Genomic DNA, 16083 nt, shown 5'->3' with positions numbered 1-16083 from the left:
GGCACAAGGGGTGAAGGGATGCATTTATATGGTGACTGACAAACACTAATGTACAACTAAGATTTCACAAAGTTATAAACTATTATGACATCAATAAAAAATGAGGAAAGTAAAAAAAACAAGAAAAAATCTCAAGAGAAATTTAAAAACACTTTGCACAAAACAAAAATGAAAAAACAACCATTTAAAATTTGTGAGACACTGAAAGCAGTGCTTGAGGGAAATTTTAGCATTGAATGCATTTATTAGAAAAGAAGAAAGATCTGAACACAGAGAGAGATGAACAGATGGAGCAAAGGAATTTTTAGGGCGGTGAAACTATTCTGCATAATTTCATAATGGTGGATACAGGACATTAGGTATTTGACAAACCCATGGAATGTACAACACAGAGATCCCCAATGTGAACTATGAACCTCAGTTAATAATAACACGTCTGCATTCATGCGTCGCTTAACGACGGGGATAGGGTCTGAGAAATTCGTCGCTAGTTAATTTCGTCGTCGTGCGAACATCATAGAGCGTACTTACACACACGTAGATGGTACAGCCTACGACACACCTAGGCCGTATGGTACTAATCTTAGGGGACCACCGTATATGCGGTCCCTTGTTGACCAAAACATGGTTACGCAGCGCATGACTGTATATCAATTCATCCATTGTGAAAAACGTACCATACCGAGGTTAATAATGGGGGAAATTATGGGTGGAAGGAGAGGGGGCATATGGGACTCTGTACTTTCTGCTCAATTTTTCTGTAAACCTAAAACTGCTGTAAGAAATAAATTCTATTAATAAAAAGGAAAAAATATAGTATGATGCCATTTTTAAAAAACAGAAAAGAGAACTGTTAAGTGTGTGTATGTGTGTGTGTTTACCTAGAAAAATATCTGAAAAGACCTATACCAAAATGTTTACAGTGGTCACCTTTGGGTTTTAGGATCATAGATGGTCTTTACGCTTCCTGATTTTTCTGACTTTTTTTCTTTTTGTAATATGCACAAGCTGCTGTAAAAATCATAAGAGACTAGAAAACAATTTTGTCAGCAACAAAAAAAAAGACAAAGAAGGAAATTAAAAAATCGTGTTTTAATTACAATTTCTCTTGCGTGCTGTCTTAATGGAGGTTACAAAGCAACATTTTCCGAGTACAGTCTGAAGAAAGGCTGGATGTTCTAGGCTGCTGGTTAAAGGAGAGTAAATTTCTGGGAGTGGAGGAAGGAGCTGGGAGGCAGACGCAGCTCAGGGATCAAAGGAGTGTTTGGTTTGCTAAGAGGCAAAGACGAATGACACACCTCCCTCCTTCCAAGAAAACGAAACCAAACGGCAGCCCAGGCTCAGGCAGCATAAAAGAGAGAGGCTGGCAGTTTCCAGGAGCCAGCTCTGCAGCCACTGGCTCTCCTGTCCCTGCCCGAGCATCACGATGGATCTCAGAAATACCCCAGCCAGAAATCTGGACAAGTTCATCGAAGACTACCTCCTGCCAGACACGCAATTCCGCAGGCAGGTCCGAGAAGCCATCGACATTATCTGCAGTTTCCTGAAGGAGAGGTGTTTCCGAGATGCCCCCCACGCAGTACGGGTGTCGAAAGTGGTGAAGGTGAGCCCAGGCCTGCCTGACTGGGGAAGGGTGGCTGAATGGGCAAGAGTTTCCCCAGAGAAAGAGAGAGGGCAAAAGGGCCAGGTCTGGGGCTGGCGGTTTCTGATTTATGCACACCAAGGGTAGAACCATAGCTTGTTAAAATAGCTTCCAGGGTGAGGTCCTACATCTGTAATTTTTTAACGAATGCCCGATCAAGTTTATGAACCACCATCCCAAGCCACACCATTTCAGAGATGGGGAAACTGAGGCTCAGCTCTGATCAACCACCTGCTAAGTAATAGCCAGGCTGGGGACTCGCAGTTTCTGCAGTATCACCAGCTGGTTAAGACAATAACTTCTGAAAGCAGATAGCACCTATGGCTGTGAAACCTTGAACAAGTCACTTAACCTCTCTGTGCCTCAGTCTCCTCGTCCATAATCCCCAAAACCTTATAGACTGTGCAGATTCTGTAAAATAAGGCAGGGAAACCACCCAGCATGGGCTGGTCTGCAGTGTATAATAATATAAGGTAGTAACCGACAGGGAGTAAAGAACAGACTCTAGAACAAGGCAGCCAGGGTTTAAATTGATCTCTGCTGCCTCCTAGCTGTGTCATTGGGCTGATACACGATCCCTCTCAGCATGTTTCCCCAGCTGTAAAGTGGGAACTAATGACAATAGAAGGTAAATCATAGAGTCCTGGTGGGCATTGGAGGAGTTAAGACTGGAAATGCCCTCAGGACACGGCTGGCGCTCAAGAATATTCGTGATTGTACTCAGGTGATTGTCACTTTATTTAGGGAGGCTCTTCTCAATGAAGGTGAGTTCTCATTCTCATCTGTTTTAGGGCGGCTCCTCAGGCAAAGGCACGACCCTCAGAGGCCGATCTGATGCTGATCTCGTGGTCTTCATTGACTACCTCACAAGTTTGCAGGAGCAGTTTGAGCGCCGAGGAGAGTTCATCCGGGAAATTAGGAGGCAGCTGGAAGCCTGTCAAAGAGAGGAAACATTTGACGTGGAGTTTGAGGTCCAGAAGCAGCTGTGGGAGAGGCCCCGCGCACTCAGCTTCGTGCTCAGGTCCCGCCGGCTCAACGAGGGGGTGGAATTTGATGTACTGCCTGCCTTTGATATCCTAGGTGAGCCCTCCAGACCCAGGGGTTCCAGCTGGTGTCCTATTTCAGGCTCCTTTCTCTCTTTTCATATTTCTGAACAGAAATCTCCCACAGTTTGAGAGTCTTACCAAAACAGAGCATCCTTTCAAAGCAGGGTTGGAGATCTTAGTCTCTCTCCTGGGCAAGAATGACTAAGGTCATAATCAGCCACGGGAGCAACAGTAAACAGCAAATTGGCACAATCTGGGGCAAGACGTTTCTTATAACCACCGGCCGACTTGCTAGTTCTGCTTGTGGCAAAGTGTGTGAATTTTCTCTCTCTAAAATGAGGCAGCATAGATCCGGCATCAAGTCAATATGTTGATTTCATCTTTTAGGCAAAACATGAGGAAACCTCGTCAACCTGTGCTGAGGCTTGGGATCTCTAGATAATCTGCAGGAACACTTGGATGGGAGGCATAACCTCCCGGAGGCTCAATTTCCACATTAGGAAAACTGATAAACCACACTACCTAGGTCACACTATTATTTTAAGTATTAAGTGATCATCTACGTTAAGCTCTTACACGGGGCGCGGCACATAGCAGGGGTTCAAAAACGTGAGTTCCCCAGCTGTGCACCAGGCACCCCAGGAGACTGCAGTGAACTCACGTGGTGCACGGAATGGTTTTGATTTTCAGTTTTTTGTGGGAAACAGCGACATCTGTGGGACACCACGCACGCTACTGCTATTCAGTTGCATGGACTGATCTACTTAAATGGAACTGTTAGGAATTCCTTTTGGCTTAGGGGACCCGTGAGAAAAATACTGAAACTCTAAAGGCACTGGGAGATGAGACAGGTCGGGGATCTCTCCTTGCTGCCATGTCCTGTGTTGGGTGCTGGGTTGAGAACGGGCTGTGGAGGAACCTGCGAGGAGGCTCTGCCATAGTCCGGGTGAGAGATGACGGCAGCTTGGACCAGGCGATGGCAGAGGAGGTGGGAGAAGGGAGGACTGGGGATGGACCTCAGGCCTCCCGGCTCTGAGCCTGCGGCCCTTTGCGCTGCACCCACGGCCAGTGAGCTTGTCTCCCCAGAGAGACTGAAAGAACCTCAGAGAGGAGCTGTCATCTTCAAGTTTTGGATTGGTCCCTAACAGGTCAGGTGACCGCAGGCTACAGACCTGACCCCGAAATCTACGTCCTGCTCATCAAAGAGTGCGAGCACCTGGGGAAAGAGGGCGAGTTCTCCCCCTGCTTCACGGAGCTGCAGCGAGCCTTCCTGAGGCAGCGTCCAACCAAGCTGAAGAGCCTCATCCGCCTGGTCAAGCACTGGTACCAAAAGGTGTGGCCCTCCTGTCACGTGGTGGGGGGGAGGAGGAGGAGGTGGGAGAGGGAGGGCAAAGGGCAAATTCATCCTTCCAGTTACTCTGGCCCAAACCAGGGGTCTTCCCTGACTTTTTCGCACACACACCTCCATCCAACCAATCAGCAAATGATGTTGGTCCTGTATTTGCAATATATCCGTAATTCATCAATCGTCACCACCTGTCACTCTCACCCTGCTCTGAGTCATCTGGCGAGGCTCACAGGCTCTGCCCCCCACCTCTCTGAACCCCCACCTCTGCCCCCTCGCCTCTCCCCCAGGCCATGCTGGTCTCCTCCTTATTCTCCAAGAGGGAAGCCCTCCTCCAGCCCTGGCCCTTTGCATTTGCCTATGAGCCCAAGCCCTTAACCAGAGGTCAGTGAACATTTTCTGTAAAGGGCGAGGGAGTAGATACTTTAGACCTTGTGGGCCACATGGTCTCTGACACAACTACTCAACTCTGTCTTTGTAGCATGAAAAGCACCATCGACCACACATAAATGAATGGTGTGACTTTGCTCCCAGAAAACATTACTTACAAAAACGGGTGTCAGGCTGGATTTTGCCCGTGGGAAATGTGCTGTACACGAAGGCCGGACAAGCCAGTTTTTCTGACTGTTTTTCCTCTTCTCAGTGTAAGGAGAATCGTGGGAAGCCACTGCCACCACAGTATGCCCTGGAGCTCCTGACAGTCTACGCTTGGGAGCAAGGAAGTGGGCAAACAGAATTCAACACGGCTCAGGGATTTCAGACCGTCTTGGAGTTAGTCCTGAAGCACCAGCAGCTATGCATCTACTGGACAAAGTACTACGACTTTGACAACCCTGTTATTAAAGAATACCTGAGCAGGCAGCTCAGGAAACCCAGGTATTCTCTCCCCTTCGTGGATTAGCTCTCCACATCAGTGAACCCCCGGATACAGACGTGGCGCCTGAAATGGAGGAAGTGGGAGGGCTCCACATTTATGGATGATCTTCTGTTGCCAATCATTGTGCTGGGCACGTTACTACTGCCATCTGATTTAAACCACAGCCTCCAGCCCTGTGAGTCAGGCACTATGCTCACCCCTTGACAGATGCGTAAACCGAGGTTCTGACAGGTAAGGCGCTTGTCCAAACCTTAACAGAAAATGCAAGACACCGCTGAAATGGCTGTGCTGGGCATTCACATGCTTTGTCTCAGTCCTCATACCACATCCTTTGAGGTGGGTGTGTTCAAGCCTCCCCATTTCACAGATGAGGAAACTGAGGCTTAGAGAGGTCAAGTGACCCGCCCAAAGGAACACCACTAATAAAGGGCCGAGGTAAGATTCAAACCCCGGTCTCCAGGCCCAAGTGCAAGGCTCCTTCTCCTCGTGCTCGCTGCCCACCATGGTGCAGGGCACTCAGGACACACCCTGGGCAACAGCGCCCTGCTGGGCCCGTCCTCCTGCTCCCAAGTCCCAGCCTGCCCCAGGCTGGTGTTTGCTCTGCAGGAACATCTACACTCCTCAGATGCAGCTCAGCTCCTCACCTGTCCCTCTAACTGTCACTCTTCAGGCCTGTGATTCTGGACCCGGCTGACCCTACAGGAAACGTTGGTGGTGGAAACCCATCTGGCTGGCAGCGGCTGGCACAAGAGGCTAGAGCCTGGCTGGATTCAGTGCTTTAAGAAAGGGATGGGTCTCCAGTAGGCTCCTGGAATGTGCCGGTGAGACCTTCTGCTTCCTCCCTGTCCCCCTTCCCACCCGCTCCACGCAGCATTAGCTGGAGACCATTCCTTCCAAAGAAATTGCTTCTTGCCGGAGGCCACTCACGTTCATAGTTTCAGGCTGTGCTTCCTACTTTACAGGCATTTTCACCCCATTCAGAGGGTTCCTGGAATTTTCACCTCCCTTGTCCAGAGTTCGTTCTTTAATTAATGTCACCTTGCCTGGGGGTAACTCTTAAGAGCTGCACTTGGCTCACCCCACTGATAACAATACTAAACAATAACAACCACCGCAGATTGAATATCTGCTTTGGGCGCAGGTTCTGGCCTCAGCCCCTTAACATACGTTGTTTCATGGAATCCGCACAACACCCTGTGAGGTGTGTTTCCTACTCCCGTCTCCCAGATGAGTAAAGGAGGCTCAGAGAGGTGACGTCACCTGCTCAAGGACACTCAGCTAGGGAGTGGCAGAGCTGGGATTCAAACTTGGTGGACTCCAACACCAGTACTCATTCCACTATGCCCAACAGTCTGCCTCGTGTCCCCCTATTTATGTGACAAATGGGAGACTCAGAGCAGCTGAGTGACATGGGCGTGTCACACAGCTAATTCGGGGCAGCAGGACTCAAACTTGGGTCTTTCCACTCCCCGGGTGGGGGTCTTTCTCATGCGGGGGAGGGGTGATGATGTCATAGGTGGGTCCCCGGGAGGGTTAGCGTGCAGGATGTTTGCGGGGTATCCACTGGCGTCAACACCCGTGGAATGGAGGGGAAGAAGCAGGAGCGGGCAGCACAGGGAAACGTCCAGCTGGGACGCAGCCCAATGACAGTCCCAGCCCACCCTCTGGGAGCTGACCTGCAGCAGACTGAGCTGGCCAGGCCTGTATAGCCCACATGGACCAGTCACTGAACCGGGGCGGCTCAGGAAGGGGCGTGGCCTTGAGCGCGGGGCTCTCTGCAGCCGAGGCAGCCCTAAAGGGGCTGACGGCTGGAGTCTGTCTGCTGACCACCTCCCAGCAGCTGGGGCTTGCTTGTCCTTCCTTGAGGGGGATCCAAGTGGCATGTCACAGTGTCCCCCTAAATGCTCTCCGGGACCCAGTGCCAGCTCTCCGATGTGATCGTGTGCTTTACCTTTTCAGCCTGAGGAAGACCGCAAGGACAACGGGTTGACCTGGGCTGAGAGGGCACATCACCTGTATGATGACAGCTGGCGCCACGAGTTCTATCAGAGCTCATTCCAGACAGCACCCACTCCCCAGACAGAAGAGAGCTGGACGTGCACCATCCTCTGAACGCCAGTGCATCTTAGGGGAAAGAGTTCCAGAGGCGTCTGGGCCAGTCCCCTCATTTGCAGGTGTGGGGCCTTCATCGGCAGTGATTCGTTTCAATCCCAGGACCAGAATCCATGTCTCCTGATCCCCCTTCCTGCTATTCCATGCTTTCTCACCTTCCATAGAGAGCATTCCCCACCACCCCCGCCCCGCCACAGCCTATTCTGTGACAATCTTCTCTGAGAGACAACAGGACAGATTTAGACAAAAGACTGAACCCCAGCCTTGACTTCCTTCTGTGTACCTGGTGGGAGGGTTATGGTCCAATTTATTATCAATAACAATAAAAATAATAGCAGATACCATTTGTTGGGTGTTAATTAACTGCAGGGCGCATTGCCAAGAAGTATATTTGTGTGCTCTGTGTGTGTGTGTGTGTGTGTGTGTGTGTACTCACTGATTCAGCTAAAAATATTTATTGAGCACAAACTATGTGCCAAGCATTGTTCTGGGCACTAGGAGCACGAGGATGAACAAAACAGACAAAAATCCCCCAACACCCTGCCTATGGAGCTGGCATTTGTGTGGAATGTTTCAATATTGGATAGTTCAGGATCCTTCCAATTTTCAATTACAAGCAATTCTGAGACAAACATCTTTGGTTCTTCCTTTGTCCACACCTCTGATTATTTATCCAGGGAAAGGTTTACAGCTGCCCTGCCTAATCCAGTAGTCACCAGTCACACGTGGCTGTTGAGCCCTCAAAATATAGCTGGTCCAAATGGAGATGCTCTGTAAGCGTAAAATACCTACTGGGCTAAATGCTCCAATTAAAAGGCATAGAGTGGCTGGTTGGATAAAAAACAAGACCCATATATATGCTGCATACAAGAGACACACTTCAGACCTAAAGGCACTCCAAACTGAAACTGAAGGGATGGAAAAAGATACTCCACACAAATGGCAATAAAAAGAAAGCTGGGGTGGCAATACTCATATCAGACAAAATAGACTTTAAAACAAAAATTGTAAAAAGAGGCAAAGAAGGGCACTACATAATGCTCAAGGGAACAATCCAACAAGAGGATATAACACTTGTAAATATCCATGCACCCAATGTAGGTGCACCTAAATTTATAAAGCAATTATAAACAGACATAAAAGGAGAAATAGAAACATAATAATAGTAGGGGGGCTTTTAACACTCCATTTACACCAATGGATAGATCACCCAAACAGAAGATCAATAAGGAAACATTGGCCTTAAATGATACACTAGGTCATACGGATTTAGTAGATACATACCAAAAGTTCCATCCAAAAACCGAAGAACATACGGTCTTTTCAAATGCACATGGAACATTCTCCAGGATTGTTCATATGTTAGGCCACAAAACCAGGCTCCATAAATTTAAGAAGATTGAAATAATACCAAACATCTTTTCTGACCACAATGGTAGGAAACTAGAAATCAACTACAGGAAGGAAATAAGAAAGCCACAAATAAGTGGAGACTAAACAAAATGCTACTGAGCAACGATTGGGTCTGTGAAGAAATCAAAGGCGAAATCAAAAATCACCTGGAGATAAATGAAAATGAAAATACGACATGCCAGAATTTATGAGATACAGCAAAGGGAAGTTTATAACAATACAGGCCTATCTCAAATAAACAATCTAACACTGCACCTAAAGGAACTGGAAAAAGAAGACCAAACACATCCCAAAATCAGTAGGAGGGAAATAATAAAAATCAGAACAGAAATAAATGAAGCAGAGACTGAAGAAACAATTGAAAAAATTAATGAAAGAATTGGTTCTTTGAAAAGATACTCAAAATTGACAAACTTTTAGCCAGACTCACCAAGAAAAAAAGAGAGAAGGTTCATATGAGTAAAATCAGAAATGAAAGAGGAGAAATTACAACAGACATCTCCGGGACCCAGTGCCAGCTCTCCGATGTGATCGTGTGCTTTACCCTTGTATAAATACAAAAGGTATAAATACAAAAGGTATAAGAGACTACTATGAAAAGCTATATGCCAACAAACTGGATAATCTAGAAGAAAGAAATTGATAAATTCTTATGATCATACAACCTTCCAAAACTGAATCAAGAAGAAATAGAGAATTTGAATAGACCAATCACCAGTAAGGAGGTAATTACCAGAAAGGGTAATCAAAAACCTCCCCAAGGCGGCCGGCCCCGTGGCTTAGCGGTTAAGTGCGCGCGCTCCGCTACTGGCGGCAAAGGTTCAGATCCTGGGCGCACACTGACGCACCGCTTGTCAGGCCATGCTGAGGCCACGTCCCACATACAGCAACTAGAAGGATGTGCAACTATGACATACAACTATCTACTGGGGCTTTGGGGGGAAAAAAAAGAAAATTACAGGCCAATATCACTGATGAACATCAATGCAAAAATCCTCAACAAAACACCAGCAAATTACATACAGCAATACATTAAAAACATCATACACCATGATCAAGTGGGATTTATTCCAGGGATGCAGGGATGGTTCAACATCTGCAAATCAATCCATGTGATACACCACATTAATAAAATGAAGAATAAAAATGACATGATCATCTCAGTAGATGCAGAGAAAGCATTTGAAAAGATACAGCATCCATTTATGATAAAAACTCTGAATAAAATGAGTATAGAAGGAAAGTACCTCAACATAATAAAGGCCACATATGACAAACCCACAATTAATACCATCCTCAATGGTGAAAAACTGAAAGCTGTCCCTCTAAGAACAGGAACCAGACAAGGATGCCCACTCTCACCACTCCTATTTAACATAGTACTGGAAGTCCTAGCCAGAGAAATCAGGCAAGAAAAAGAAATAAAAGAGATCCAAATTGGAGAGGAAGAAGTGAAACTGTCACTATTAGCAGATGACATGATTCTGTAGATAGAAAACCCTAAAGAAGCCACCAAAAAACTTTTAGAAGTCATAAGCAAATACAGTAAAGTTGCAGGATACAAAATCAACATACAAAAATCAGTTGCGTTTATATACACTAACGATGAAGCAGCAGAAAGAGAAATTAAGAATACAATCCCATTTACAATTGCAAAAAAAGAAGAAAATACCTAGGAATGAACTTCACCAAAGAAGTGAAAGATCTGTACACTGAAAACTATAAAACATTGCTGAAAGTAATTGAAGAAAACACAAAGAAAAGGAAAGATATTCCATGCTCTTGGATTGGAAGAATTAACATAGCTAAGATGTCCATACTTCCTAAAGCAATCTATAGATTCAATGAAATCCCTATCAGAGTTCCAACAATATTTTTCACAGAAATAGAGCAAAGAATCCGAAAATTTATATGAAACAAAAAAACCCCAAATAGCCAAAGGAATCCTGAGAAAAAAGAACAAAGCTGGAGGTATCACACGCCCTCATTTCAAAATATACTACAAAGCCATAGTAATCAAAACAGCATGGTACTGGCACAAAAACAGACACACAGGTCAATGGAACAGAATCGAGAGCCCAGAAATAAGCCCATACATCTATGGACAGCTAATTTTTCTTTTTAATTTTTAAAGTAACATTTATTGTGTGTTTTTCTCTGATTCAAATTAACACATGTTCATTTTTAAAATGTGGAAAGTACAGAAAAGCACAAAGGAAAAAATTTAAATTACCAATAATTCTCATATTCAGAGATAATATTGTTAATATTTTGGAGTCTTTCCTTCTAATCTTTTCTCTTTTTTTAATTTTTTGTTTATTGCAGTAACATTGGTTTATAACATTGTATAAATTTCAGGTGTACATCATTATACTTCTATTTCTGCATAGATTACATCGTGTTCACCACCCAAATACTAATTACAACCCATGGACAGCTAAGTTTTGACAAAGGAGCCAAGAACATACAATGGAGAAAGGAAAGTCTCTTCAACAAATGGTGTCAGGAAAACTGGACAGCCACATGCAAAATAATGAAAGTAGACTATTATCTTACACCATACACAAAAATTAACTCAAAATGGATTAAAGACTTGAATGTAAGACCTGAAGCCATGAAACTTCTAGAAGAAAACATAGGAAGTATGCTCTTCGACATCAGTCTTAGCAACATATTTTAAGTACCATGTCTGACCAGGCAAGAGAAACAATAGAAAAAATAAACAAATGGGACTACATCAAAGTAACAATCTTCTGTATAGCAAAGGAAACCATCAACAAAACTAAAAGAAAACCTAACAAATAGGAGAAGATATTTGCAAACCATATATCTGATAAAGGGTTAATCTCCAAAATATATAAAGAACTCATACATCTCATCAACAACAACAAAAAACTAACAACCCAATTGAAAAATGGGCAAAAGACCTGAATAGACATTTCTCTAAAGAAAGTATACAGATAGCCAACAGGCACATGAAAAGATGTTCAACATCATTAACTATCAGGGAAAAGCAAATGAAAACTACAGTGAGATTTCACCTCACTCCCGTCAGAATGGCCATAATCAATGACACAGGAGACAACAAGTGTTGGAGAGGATGTGGAGAGAAGGGAAATCTCATACACTGCTGGTGGGAGTGCAAACTGGTGCAGCCACTATGGAAAACAGTATGGAGATTTCTCAGAAAGTTAAGGATAGAACTACCACATGATCCACCTATTCCACTGCTGGGTATTTATCTAAAGAACATGAAAACACCAATGTGTAAAGATACATGCACCCCTGTGTTCATTGCAGCGTTATTCACAATAGCCAAGACTTGGAAGTAACCTAAGTGCCCATCAAGGGACGAATGGATAAAGAAGCTGTGGTATATATACACAATGGAATACTACTCACCCACAAGAAACGATGAAATCCAGCCATTTGTGACAACATGGATGGACATTGAGGGTATTATGCAAAGTGAAATAAGTCAGAGGGAGAAGGTCAAATACCGTATTATCTCACTCACTAAGTAGTAGATAATAACAACAACAAACAAACACATAGAGACAGAGATCGGATTGGTGGTTACCAGAGGGGAAGGGGGAAGGGAGGAGGGTGAAAGGGATGATTAGGCACATGTGTGTGGTGATGGGTTGTAATTAGTATTTGGGTGGTGAACATGATGTAATCTATGCAGAAATAGAAGTATAATGATGTACACCCAAAATTTATACAATGTTATAAACCAATGTTACTGCAATAAAAAAAAATTCCAAGTTTTAATTAAAAAGAAAATATGTACTGGGTTTCAAAGACTTTTTACAATAAAGAAAAAGATGATGTCACACTTGTGACAACTGATCATTGTTTATATTGATTGCATGTTAAAATGACAATTTTTTGAGATAATAAGTTAAGTCAAAATGAATTTCATCTATTTCATTTTCCTTTTTTAACATGGCTACTAGAAAATGTGAAATTACACCTGTGACTTGCATTATATTTCTATTGTTGGCTCTGCCCTAGAAGGTGAATCACTGGCTTAAAGGATAGGCTATACTGATGTAACTTGTCACACTGTCACACTGTCCTTGGTACCAAGAAACAGCATTTCATTTACAAGACTCCAAAATATCAAAACTCCATAAACACTCACAAAAGGACCCAGCATGCTCTCATCACCCAAGTCACTGGTCTCCTGAGTGGCTGGCAAACAGTCTAGGGCTTGTCAACATGGGTTGTTGACAAGTTCAAGTCTGAACTTGAACCCTAGTCCTTCTCGCTCTGAAGCTCACGTTCTTAATCACAGCAGAATGGCCTTAACGCATCTTCAGTGACAGAATTTTATGTTTCCCAGCTCTGGCGATCATGAAAAAGTACCTAGCAGAGCTCCAACTAGTGCAAGCATAATTAACGGAGGGCCCCAGCGGCTGCGCTCTCAAATCCATCTACACATTTATACCAAAGCCACCATGCTAATGACTGAGTGTGGCAGGGACAATAAGGCAGTCCTGTTCCTGGGAGACATGAGGCCCTTCCGACAGGTGATGTTGGCTGAAAGACTCCCCATTGGCCTTGCTGAACGTTCTCTAGGGTGTAAAGCCAACTTTCCTTCTATCTTTCCTTCACTCAGAGTCAGACTTGATGGGGTGTAACAGCTTTCCCAGCCTCTCTGTGCCCCCTCCCCAGTTCCTCTCACTCTCATAAAAATCTTGCACCTTAGTCCTACATTGGCTTCTGCTTCTTGGAGTTGCCCAGACCAACACAACACCTCTGCCACCACCTTCAGGTGGGTGTGTGCTGTTCAGCAATTCCTAGCTGAGAGAGCACTGAAGCACGGTCCTAGCAGCCCCCAGTTGCTGTCACTGCCTATGAGCCGGCCTCCTGGCGGAAGCTGCCGTTTCACTGTCTCTCCACCCCCCTCAAACCTCATTCCTACCTCTCCGCCGGTGCTTCTGTCTGAATCATGCCTTTTTATTTTCTCTATTTTCTGATGCTTTGCCACCTGGGGCCTTGCTGATCCTGGAGAGACTGCCCCTCCCAGGGCTAGCTGATTCCTAGAGATAGCAACCAGCTCAGCTGAGAGCTCGCCTTTCCTGTGCAAACCGACCAATCCAGAGCCTTGGCTCTAAACCACCTCCTTCATGGGCTTTCACACGACTGTTACACTCCAGCCACAGTCTACCTGCCCTACTCACCCCAAGGCCTACCCTCCAGAGCCCACTGAAATTACTCAAACTAGCCCATCCTAAGCCTGCTTACCCTGCCCTGCCTTGCCCACAGACACTACCATAAAGGCATCTGCCCATGTTTTCCCCCTGGTTCCCTCTGCCTCATGAACGACCCTGGTGCTTCCCCACGTGGCCCTGTGTGGCAGGCTGTGCCTCCTGCTTCTAGGGATCTGTGAGTATAAACTTCTTCCTTCATGACAATATTTGGTTATTGTCTTTAACATTAGCAAAATAAAGAAATCATTTTTTAAAAAGAAAAAAAGAGCACTCCCACAGTCCCTCCCTCCAACCTCTTAAAATTTGGGGCCTGTCTCTCCAGCCTTTCCTCTGACTCTGCCTGTCTCCCCATGTACGTAGAGTTTTTCTAAAAGTGGGATTCTACACCCTCTCTGGTTTTGTTACCTGCTCTGTGACATTTACACGGTCATCGCTCCACTTGTATTGTCTTCTGAGAGTGTTTCATGATTATCAACAATGTTGCAGTCATCAGTAGATTAATTGAATTAGTAATCACTTGCTTAATTGAAAAGCCACATAGATCATATGGTAGCACTATTTTTGAGTTTTCTTTTGAGGAATTCCCATGCTGTTTCCATAGTGGCTGCACCATTTGCATTCTCATCAACAGTAGACAAGGGTTCCAGTTCCTCCACATCCTCACCAACACTTGTGTCTTTTGTTTTTTTGAAAATAGCCATTCTAACATGTGTGAGCTGCTAGCTCACAGTTTTGACTTACATTTCTCTGATGATTAGTGATGTTGAGGATCTTTTCATATACCTGTGGGCCATTTGTCTATCTTCCTTGGACAAAAGTCTATTCAAGTCCTTAGCCCATTTTTTAATCAGGTTATCCATTTTTTTGCTATTAAATTGTAGGAGCTCCTTATTGTTTTGGAAATTAACCCCTTCTCAGATTTATGGTTTGCAAATATTCTCTCCCTCTCCATAGGTTACCTTTTAACTCTATTGATTGTTTCATTTGCTGTGCAGAAGCTTTTTAGCATGATGTAACTTGTCCATTTTCACTTTTGATGCCTGTGCTTTGCTTATAGACCCAAGTGACCCCTCGCAAGGACACCAAGAATACCCAATGGGTAACAGATATCTCTTCAACAAATGTGTTTGGAAAATTGGATATCCACGTGCAAAAGAATGAAATTGGACCCTTATCTTACACTATACACAAAAATCAACTCAAAATGGATTAAGGACTTAATATAAGACCTGAAACTATAAACCTCCTAGGAGAAACCGTAAGAGGAAAAGCTTCACGACGCTGGATTTGACAATGATTTCATGGATATGACACCAAAACACAGGCAACAAAAGGCATATATTTTTATATGGTGTGAGGTAGGGGTCTAGTTCTTCTGTGTGGATGCCCAATTACCCCAGCAGCATTTGTTGAAGGGATTGTCCTTTCCCCACTGCTCTTCAAGGTCACCTCTGACGTATACCCAGAGCTTATCTATGTGTGAGTCTGTTTCTGGCCTCTGTTCTGTTCCATTGGTCTATTTTTATATCCTTGAGTTAATATTGCCTTATCTTACTTACTATAGCCTTAGAATAATTCTTAATATCTTGTAGGAACTCTGTTGTCTTTTCATCAAAATCCATGGCTTCTTTTGGTCCTTGATATTTCTACATTAATTTTATACTCAGTTTGTGAAGTTCCACCCAAAATATGGGGAGGCATTAGATTGGAATTACAGAAATTAGTTTAGGAAGAATGGCCTCTATATAACATTGAGAATCCCAATCTATGAACTTGGAGTTTCTCTCTGCTAGTTTTAGTCTTCTTTAGTGACTGTAAGAAAGTTTTATAATTTTTCCCTGCATATAATTTTTCTTTCATGTCTTTTGTCACATTATTTGTTCCTAGGTTATTGTACTTAGTACATTTTCTTTAATTTCATTTTATAATGATTGGTTCCTGGAAGACCTAAATGTTTTCAGTGGGTATATCTGATTATAGCATTATGTGTGTTCTTTCTACTTTTCTAAATTTTCTGATTTTATTAATTTTTTGCAGTAAACTTGTATTACTTATATGACCACAAGAAACAATAAAGCAATTTTTCTTGCAAAAAAAGTTTTTGATAAGTATTTCTGTCAGCCAAGCTTTGATAGTTTATGCAAAGCTGGCAGACCCAGGTTATGGAAAGATCTGGGGTGCTGGTATTTGGAGCTGCTGGTTCAAGGACAATTTCATGAGATTTGGAAAGAGAAGCAAGTGTGTAAGGGATGATAGAAATTGCCATATGAAAACTGAAGCACCTGAGTCATAAATTTTGGAGTCCCCGGAGGTAACACCCCATTCCTGGCAACTTCCTGCTGAGGAAACGAAACTTGGCAGAGCTCATGCATAGCCAACAGAGATGAGGGTAGAGTTCACAGAAGAGATCAGAACACAGCCACAAGCCT

The 16083-nt window shown here is 44.1% G+C and overlaps 1 protein-coding gene across 1 annotated transcript; it reads left to right on the top strand.

The window, feature by feature from the left end:
- The first annotated feature begins 1359 nt into the window (after positions 1-1359).
- LOC101398866 (2'-5'-oligoadenylate synthase 1) lies at positions 1360-7359 on the top strand. The gene is given in 6 exon segments (XM_087424189.1): positions 1360-1603; positions 2434-2722; positions 3837-4021; positions 4677-4909; positions 5581-5731; positions 6870-7359. Coding segments are annotated over 6 exon segments (1188 nt in total). The 5' UTR covers positions 1360-1426; the 3' UTR covers positions 7023-7359.
- Positions 7360-16083: the final 8724 nt, after the last annotated feature.

This window comes from Ceratotherium simum, chromosome 35 (assembly GCF_057802395.1).
Source record: "Ceratotherium simum simum isolate JZ-2026a chromosome 35, ASM5780239v1, whole genome shotgun sequence".
In the NCBI taxonomy this organism is placed as follows: Eukaryota; Metazoa; Chordata; class Mammalia; order Perissodactyla; family Rhinocerotidae; genus Ceratotherium; species Ceratotherium simum.
This window is presented reverse-complemented; position numbering and strand designations above follow the sequence as displayed.